This window comes from Ischnura elegans, chromosome 1 (assembly GCF_921293095.1).
Source record: "Ischnura elegans chromosome 1, ioIscEleg1.1, whole genome shotgun sequence".
NCBI classification, from domain to species: domain Eukaryota; kingdom Metazoa; phylum Arthropoda; class Insecta; order Odonata; family Coenagrionidae; genus Ischnura; species Ischnura elegans.
In genome coordinates, this window is record NC_060246.1 from 150,326,775 (window position 1) to 150,336,295 (window position 9,521).

Sequence of the window (9,521 nt, forward strand, 5' to 3'; positions counted from 1 at the left end):
TTTTTACAACAAAAAAGTGAGCGAAACATGTAACCTCAACTGATCATCGATTGCCCGAGCTCCTCACAATAACATCAAAGATTTCAGTGACAGTAAATTCTGCTACAAATGTGTGTGATGGCACCCTTGGTTTTCATCAGTGAAGGCAAACTTTGATATTTTCTGGAAAATGTTTCATAGATCCAGGATGGTAGTATTCTGGCAGCCTGGTGCACCTATATCCATATTACCAATTACAGAATTCTATTTACTCAAAAAAGCACATTCGCGATATCTCAGAATCATTCAACGCTATTATTTCACCAAAAAATCGGTCGTGTTACATCTTCCACTGACAGCAACATTAATCTAAAATAACATAAACGCATTCTCAGGATACATTTATCTTTCGACCCATGGGCTAAGAGCCATATTTCGGCAATGCCATTACACAATCCATGTTCTAGTTGATGTTAACTAGGATCTGTCTCATTCCTTGGGTTCCTTACATTATAACTTGATATATATGCCACTTAATGACATATAAAGAGAGAAAGACTTAATGGCATATAACTAGTCATAATAGCGACTAATTTGAAATATACGAACAAAATGGTATTAAAAGATTCCCTTCGTATATTTTTATTAGATACGGACGGTCTTTAGGTATCTTACATTGCAATATGGTAGTTCTGTCAATTTTTTAATATTGTCAAGGTATTATGATTTTCGATCCAGGAAAATGAATTTCCTGTGGGTTGAAGTAAGACATGTTATTTGGTATCAAATCGTCTACTTCATGCGTTCCTCTTACGCACTGAAAGGCGCTGCGGAAATTTTCTATGACTAGACAGAACTTTCGAATTCTAACATAAATACGCAACAATATTAGCCAATATAAGTATAAAAAATTTCTTCATCTTTAAGAAAATAGCCGCAAGGCTAACCTGACGCAAACTGTTATTTTCTTCACGGAACGCTGAAATACAAATTCAAAAGAAATGAGTAAAGCGATCTACGTGAGGAACGAGACACTAATCTCCATTTCAAAAAGTATACATCATTCCATTTGAAGTTCATTATCCCGAATAAAAAATTATAATTTGTTAATAAAAAATAGTAATTTGTATTCGTCAAATTACTAAAGGTTTCGCGGTCCATGTTTGTAGATTTATGGTTTTTTGGGAATATCCCGCGTCAGGTTATTAAAATGGCCGACGTTTCTTCTCCTATGCCGGAGACCTCATCAGGGCGAATCCTATATATTTTAATAATAATTTTGAGTAATTTGTATTATTAAAAAATGTAATAGTTCATATTTACATTTTCATATTGGATCTATTGCATTTCAGTGTTGGATATGGTTAATATTGTTAATTTAAAAGAAGTAAGTACAAGGAAGTAATTTTTCCTTCTGAATCATCGGTTGTATTTACCCTGTTATGCTGATTGCCCTAGATGAGGTTAATAATAGCACGCTGTCATTAACAGGTGGATCTAACGGCAATCGTAAATGACAGACGAAGTATTTTGGTTATTAGAAGGTCGAAAAGGGAGCGTGTGGTAGGAAAAAACCTGCACGGAAAATGCCATTACACGGTCAATTCTAATATTGAAATGCAACTACAACTTCTGCGCTCAATTTTAGAGACATTTAACTCCACTATAATCGATAAATAGGATTACTAAAATAGGAGAACATTTTTATTTCATCAAAATTTTCCCCAGCACTGTGATTGGAAGTTCACACATGCGACATGATAGGGAAAAAGCGGGTCGCGCTGCCCCTACCAGTCTTCAAGCGCCGGAGATGTTTTAGAAAAATATTGCCCCTATTAGTTTGATAACGACACTCGCGCATGAACGACAGTAGTTTCAGAGGAAAACGTTGGACGACGTCGACTCATTTAAATCTCAAAACACACAGTAATTCGTAATAATCCGTCATTTTGTCACGACAGTCTAAATCACGGAACATTCAATAATAAGCACGCAAACTAACTCTTGCAACGCACAGAAAAATAAAAGTCATTAAAATCTGAATCTATCTGAGGATGTACGTCCCTGACCGACGATTTTTTTAATTCGATAACAATCACTATTCATTAATGAATGAGCCCAGTTCTCTTCATCTATGCTCCCTGCCCCTTCTATGCTTACCTAACATCCTCCCCTCTAACATGGCCTTCAACATTCACTCACCCCTTACTTCGCGTAACATCTAAAACGTCTGCTCAATCTTTATCAACGCTCATCTCCTTACCCACCATGGCCGAAACTTCCTAGCTCCTTTTCGTCTCTGACCATGTCACCCTTCCCTTTCTTATTCTTCTTTGGCATACAGACCTCCGAAGGCTACACTCTATTCTAATCTTCCATCCTCAGTGTTCACGTATCCGTCCCGTAAATCGTAACGCTCCACAAAACACTCCACGGAAGTCTTTAATTTACTCTCCAACTTAATGACACCCTCATAAAGTCGTTAACATTAATGAAAGCCTCGAAGTTGAAAAAAGTTATGATAGAAGATCATAAAAATGACGCAAAATCACAAAAATGACGCAAAATCATTAAAATGAAGCAAAGGGAGTTAAGAAGAATTCGAATGACCTAGGAGGGTAGGCACCAGCATATTCGCAACCACTTTAGGATGAAAGTGAATTCGTACTTCAGAACGAACGCCAAAAACAAAGCAACATCAGAGGGGTTCTCAAAATATCGCCCCCTCAGTGTTTTCCAAGGTGGGGTGAACGAAAGAGCACCAGAACTGTTGCACTGGCCGGTGCGACACTCTCTCCGATTGTGAGCGGGCCTGAAAAGAACTGCGAAAAAAAAATCAATCGCAAAATTGAGAGGTCAAAACTCAATCCTTTCATAACACCTAATCCAGAATTTCGGATTTTTTTTAGGGGAATGATAGGAGAAGGATAGCATCACCGCGTGAATCGCGACGGAAGATTATTTTCTCCCTCCTGCGTAACGAACTTGACCCTATTTCTAGTCTTGTCAATTATTAGCACTAGGTCAGGGCGCTCCGGTCGAACTTGGGATGAAGGAGACAAGAATTTCGATCGGCAAAACTCCTCGCCAGGCCAACAAGGACAAGAATTTGCCATGGAGCAAGTTCAAGAATATTTAGCCCGCAGCAGTGGCGTAACTAGGAATATGATTTGGGGTGGTGGGATGGGATGGCTTGGGGTGGCGACCCCCCCCCCCCAGGCAACATTTTCAGGAAATTGTTTTGAAATTTGAAAAATACATTTTACATCATTTTGGCACTAAAGATTTAGCTTTAACCAGATGCAGTTATTAAGGTCAAAACTAGACTATAGTTTTGAATAACTTTTTTATTTCTCAGAGGCTTTGGGAGGGAGGATATATCCTTTCATCCCCCATAGTTACGCCACTGGCCCGCAGTAGCCAGAAACCACGGACAACGATATTCAATAGCTGAAAGGAATAGATCGACAGGATGGCCGCTCAAATATGGAAGTGAAATTCCCTCACTTTACCAGACTTTTTAGTCTATTGCAGAATTTTACAGACTATTTGTTAACATGAATTTAATGGAATTCACATCTTTATGGGAGATAAATATGCGATTTGCTGCAGCATTAAAATAACCTTAAGGCACATTGAGGAAAATAAAGACAAAAAAACTAATTGCAACAATTATGTAGCACCGCCTTAATGGCATATTGGCAATAGGATGTTAACATGCCGGAGAAATTCATGCGAAAGACGACGGGTAAAATTAAAAATGGAATTTTTCATCCAATGTAATTTTCGCATATTTTCCTTGAAATTCCAAGACTTTCCAGAAATGATAAAATTCCAAGACTTTACAGATGTTCCGTAAGAGTGACCATCCTATTATACCAACGTTTTCATGCTCAAAAGGCAAATATAGAAGGATAATTAGGCGTCGTGAATTTTCCTTAAATACCTTCGGTGATTCAAGATTCGCTAAAAATGATACGATTCGCATCAACTGAGGAAATCAAGGAAATAATCATCGGAAGAATGATTACTAACGTCCACGTCGCGAGGCGATGAGTCTCTAATCCATGATTCATTCATTACTTAATTACACGACCGTCTCATCGCAAAAATAAAATACACGAATGTTTAAAAAATACCGAAAGGACATGAAATTAAGTGATATGCAATTAAAAGAGACTTCTACGACGTATAGTGCAGTTAAAGACGCATTGATTCGTTACATTCTTCGACCTGCTCCTCTTAAAGTCACAACCAGCTTCACATCTCGCTGATGATGGTAAAACAAGGTAAATTTACCAACAGATAATCATAATCGCACAGGAGGATAAGTAGTAACGACGGGATTAAATTCTCAACGTAGGAACTGTTGCTCGAGGAGCGATAATGTTGCGACTGCATTGGAAGGATGCCAGTTAAAGTCTACTTCAAAATCGCAGCTTTCACTTCACCTATGTAGCGTGATTCACTACACTCGCGAAAATTTACATTCGAGGGAACATTAAGCGATAAATCCCTTTTACCTAGTTCAATTTGAGGTACTCAAAACCTCAGTATTTTTAGAAAATAGAGGTACTTCACGCCGCGAAAATTTTACATTGTCATTTGATGAGGTTCTTATAAGAAACTAACTAATATAAAGCTTAGGCCTCGAAACTCTTTCCAGCCCGAACGCTAATAGCCCAGCAAATAAGTTCAGCATCCAAGGAAAACATCTCCATCATCTACTCTGGCAGCCCAACATGGAATCAAATATGACAGATGTGGACTGAAGTTGAGGGGCGTAAAATAAGTAAGAATAAATATAACTTCCACTCGTATCGATTCACGACAGCATGGGGCAAAAACATGTCAAGTTTAGACGCCGCGTATTTATGGCCAACTTAGTCATTGCTGATTTATTTACGTTCCGTTGGATGCTCAGCAATTCTGTGCGAGGGACGCGAGTCACTAAGGTCGTCAACGCAAGCATCAAGAATCATTACACAAGAAGGGCGGTGCTTAAGACTACGGGATAGGTACAACCGATTTGGAATATTTATACAACATAGCCATGAAACAGAAACAATTGCGGTTTCTGTTTCATCTTTTTACGCGATTAACTGACCAGTAAAGGCGACATAATTCAATTCTAACAACCGAGCCACCTAAACATAGTATGGAATCGTCGTAGAGAGATTACTTCTATAGGAGGTTTACATCGTCGTTAAAAAACGGATCATACTTCAATTGAGGTTTACATTTGGTGAGCTGAAACTAAAAAAAGAAAACGAGACTCATGCAACTTCAAGGTACACTTTCTCTTTCGCTATTGGTGAAAGTTACAGAATGACACTTAATACCATCAGATTGGATGGTTTTAAGTGAATCACGGAAGTTCTACAACATATAAAATCGCCGACGTGCAAAAAATGGGTAAATGCAGCGCAGTATTCAAATTTTAAACCACCTCCCATTGGAAAACTGCCCCTTTCAGGAGGGAGATTTTTTCCAATAGCAATGGCACAAAATCAAAATAAAAATCATGAAATGACTTTTCCACATCACCTTCAATTACCATTATACTGCTTTCCTGCTTCTGCTGCTTCTCATGCTCAAAATATGCACTCATGCCTCACAGATTTAGGGCATACTTTCTTTTTGGGGTGAAAATATTTTTTACATTTAACTAATGGCTTAAAACATGTATAGGAACTAAGGATCACAAATACGCCTGACAACAGGTCAACACACTTCCAAAATAACATTATCACGGGACTATCACAATTTTATCGTTTTCTTTAAAAAAAAAATTAGCCTTGGTATGTTCAAGTACGAATAAGGCTTAACTTAGGTGTCGCACCATATCCGAGTGATGCAGATTACTCATCATATTCGATCGTCTGACACGCGCAAGTATGAAATAGGATTGGCAAAGGGTCAGAAAATTTCTCCCTATCGCGCATTTAATCATGGGACGGCAAAATTAGACTTGAATTTCAAATGCAGCCCCGGCTTCTACATCCTCACAAGGGCTTGAATAAAATTACAGCAGGTATCCAAGGCCATCGAAAAATATCCGTAGACGCGGCAGAGTGCCACGAAAATTACCGCATTTGTCGCGAAGAGTCGCAGGACATGCGTATTAATGAAATTCATCACGAAATTTTGTTTATCACAGTGAACTAATAAGAACAAAATTCCCTTATCTTCAGATGAAACAAGCGAGAGCTAATGGAGGAAAATAATTCTATTAACAACGAGATGACTGTTACTAATTGAAAAAATCAACGTAGATGCAAGTTTTACAATAGACAGGACTTCCAAATAGCTGAAAAACGAAATGATCGATATCACAAAAAAATAATTTAAGAATCAACGATGAAAGTGCGGGATCCACCAACATTTCCCGTCTAAACTTCCCAACCTAAAAATCCCTACACATTCACAGTCTGCAGTATACCGGTTTACCACAATACCGCCCTCCCTTTTCTACATGGCCAGCACTATTACAAGAACTGTAAAGTTAAAGCATCAATACCTAGCCACTAGGTTCCGAATCACATCCTAGTTAACTGGCTTTAAGGATCGATTTACATTCAATTCACATATCCACTTTCTGAAATATAAATAAAATAAAGAACACGCAATAATTACTCGATCAGTTAAATATTTTAACTCCAAAAACCCAGCGTATAAACTCACAATACGTGAATGCAATTTTCAGGGTAGGTAATAATGAAGGTAATTTCCATACGAATAATAAACTAAACAAATTCTTATAATTGAATAATAATCACACAACGCAATCTCTCTCCGGTTTATTACCAATGCAAATTTTCATGAAAAGTGTAGACGCAAAAACAAGATCATCAATAATTTCCACCATGGTAAACATCCAATTGTACATTAAAAATACCATAGTATTCCATTTTTTTGTCTCATGCAATGAAAATATCGTAATTAAACATGAACAAACTCCGTGAAGAGAGCCAACGTTAGTAGTTCAGAATATTATAAGATCAAGCTAAGGAATAAACTATTCGGACATAGCCATGATTTTTTTCAAATGTCTCTCGGGACGAAATTATTCCAGCGAACGGTTCCAACGGCTGAGGTAAATTGCTTGTCGCACGCACGTATCCAATACCCCTTCCGCGACAGCACTGTCCGCCCCTTTCCTCCCTTCGTACAATCCTCTCGAGCTGGTGGAATAATTTGTCTTCCGATTTATACGAAAGGCAAAATAACTGCATTTGCAGATCAACCTCGTATGCGAAATGCATTTTACATGGAGCATTTTCCCCCTAGAGTTCAGCCTCAAACTGACAAAATTCCTCCCGAACGGCAGAAATCTGACGCTGCATGCAGCTTTAGAAAGACGATTTCGTCACATATTTTCGAAAGTTAACTAAAAGTAAATAGATAGGAAGCCCAAGTAAAATACAAACAGAGAGCAGATAGCTTACAAAGCTTTTGCTCATGATTACTAGATACGTACGCCCATGTTCCGTCGAACGATTCGGATGCGCAAGTCAGTATTGCTGGAGGTTAAAATGCTATGGAAAACTACAAACTATGCAAGGCCTAGCAGAAAAATAATAAGTTACATTAAATTATCCCGCTGAAAGAAAATACACAATGAGAAAAAATCTTTACAATAAAAAAATTAAAGAAATTCACACCGGGTCTCCCGCCAAAATCTTTTCCCATTGTGCTAGATTTAATATGAAATTTATTTAGAAGTGAAAATTTTCATAAATCATGAAAATTTAATTTTTAAGTAATATGTAACTATAGGTAACTCCACGAAGTAGAAAAAAGATTAAGTGCATAGCCATTATCGTATCCATGAATATGATCGTACCCTAAATTTAAGCTAAGTTTATCGATTGCTGTGCTCAACGTAGACACAATCATCACATTAAGTCAAAATGACACATTATCTCTTTGAATTAACATGCATACAAATAACCACAAAAATTCCATTTTAAATTTTGCATCTCCGGAGAACACATCAACTTATCTGATCGATATCCTTCACACGCCCGATTCTACGCCACTGATACATGAGATTTTCAATAAGTATCTACACAGAAACTGCCTGTGAAATTAAAAATTTAAGGAGATCCAAAAAATATTTACCTGAGAAGTAAAAACAGTTGAATTTGTGGGCCAATTTCAGTAGCGGGGACATAGGCATTTCACTCGCCGCCATCTCTCCATTCCTCGTCATCACTGCACTAAAACATAAATCGGAATATGGTTCAGTTAAGTGAATTGTAAAACGAAAATGGCCAGTTGTGTGCGAAATCTTAATGAAATGCGGCTGTTATACCACATATAAAATTATTTTAGGCTAAAATTGTGGAACAGTTAACACTTCCTATGACAAAAAGCTGAAGCAGCAGACGACGGCGTAGCCATACATAAACGTAAATAAGGACTCAAGAGGTATTTCGTTGAATTTAAAGGTAATCGTAAGAACATTATGCAAATCAAACGAAAAGTAAGAGTATAATATTACGTGTTTTAAACAAGGAAATTCGTTCTACATTAATGGCAAAAAATTTCACCGAGTAAATGACTGTTTTCATTGAGAATAGTTACGATGACCGCCACATGTAAACAACAGCGCTCGCTAGAGAGAAAAGAAACACGAGAAACACGAACGGTTGCTAACCCTACATGCCTACATCTTCGTGGCAGCACCAAACAGCACATGGGACGCGGGCGACGCCAGAATCCCAGATGGTAATAAAAAAATGTAATGATCTAACTGCTCCAATTATCCTGAAGTGGAGCACGAGTTCTATCGTCAACATTTAACACTTCGGCAAGAATAATAAGAATTAGGAAATCATCACAAGGGCAAAGTAAACATTAGCTGTTCCTCATTCCTTCAACTAAAACTGCTCCAGTTTCCAGCATTTACCCTCTAAGAAAGAATATGTTCAAAGGAAACGAGAATTCTCAAGCTTTGGTACGAGGACTTCGATAGTTTTTTATTTAAATCGTCAAAGAACTGATTTCCACACGAAACTACACAATAATCTGCTTTTCCTTCTGGACGCATAATCCCGTGAAAGTAGAAAACGCCGGGAAATAGAAAACTTCCGCATAAATAGATCGTCAATTAATTGCCTAATCAGAGACTTCGAAAATTCGTAAGAGAGACAAGGCTTTTTATGAAGTCGGCCCGAGAAACAATTTGCCATAGGCATTGCAGATTACTTCCAACGAAAGTATTTAGGCTCAATGATTGGCCATAAAAATGAAATTTAATACAAGACTAAGTCAAATAAAAGATTCATAAGATAAAAGTCACATATAAGACCCCAAGCAGTTAAAATAGTCACAACAGTCTTCATAACTCACTCAGTGTGGTCTTCCAAAAATCCGGAAACGCCATCACTTAAGTCACCAACGAAGGATCTTGATCGATTTTCATGCCTCTATTGAACTGATAAGTAGTCATTATGACAATTAACTTATAAGAGCGGTTTACGCCAGGGCCAAATCTTTTTGACGATATAAGGAATACGTCGCGGAATCGATTCGCG

The 9,521-nt window shown here is 37.7% G+C and overlaps 1 protein-coding gene across 7 annotated transcripts in view; it reads right to left on the reverse strand.

Moving 5' to 3' along the window:
- Positions 1-9,492, reverse strand: part of LOC124172286 (uncharacterized protein YJR142W) — a 51,468-nt gene extending 41,976 nt beyond the window's left edge. Inside the window, exons 1-2 of one of the 7 annotated variants that reach the window (XM_046551739.1) lie at positions 9,337-9,492; positions 8,104-8,196 (exon numbers count right to left, since the gene is read on the reverse strand). In XM_046551739.1, the coding sequence (XP_046407695.1) occupies positions 8,104-8,196; positions 9,337-9,370 (127 nt within the window). In that variant the 5' untranslated portion in view covers positions 9,371-9,492. The other 6 variants (XM_046551758.1, XM_046551731.1, XM_046551753.1 and 3 more) reach the window with 6 other exon arrangements.
- Between the last annotated feature and the right edge of the window lie 29 nt (positions 9,493-9,521).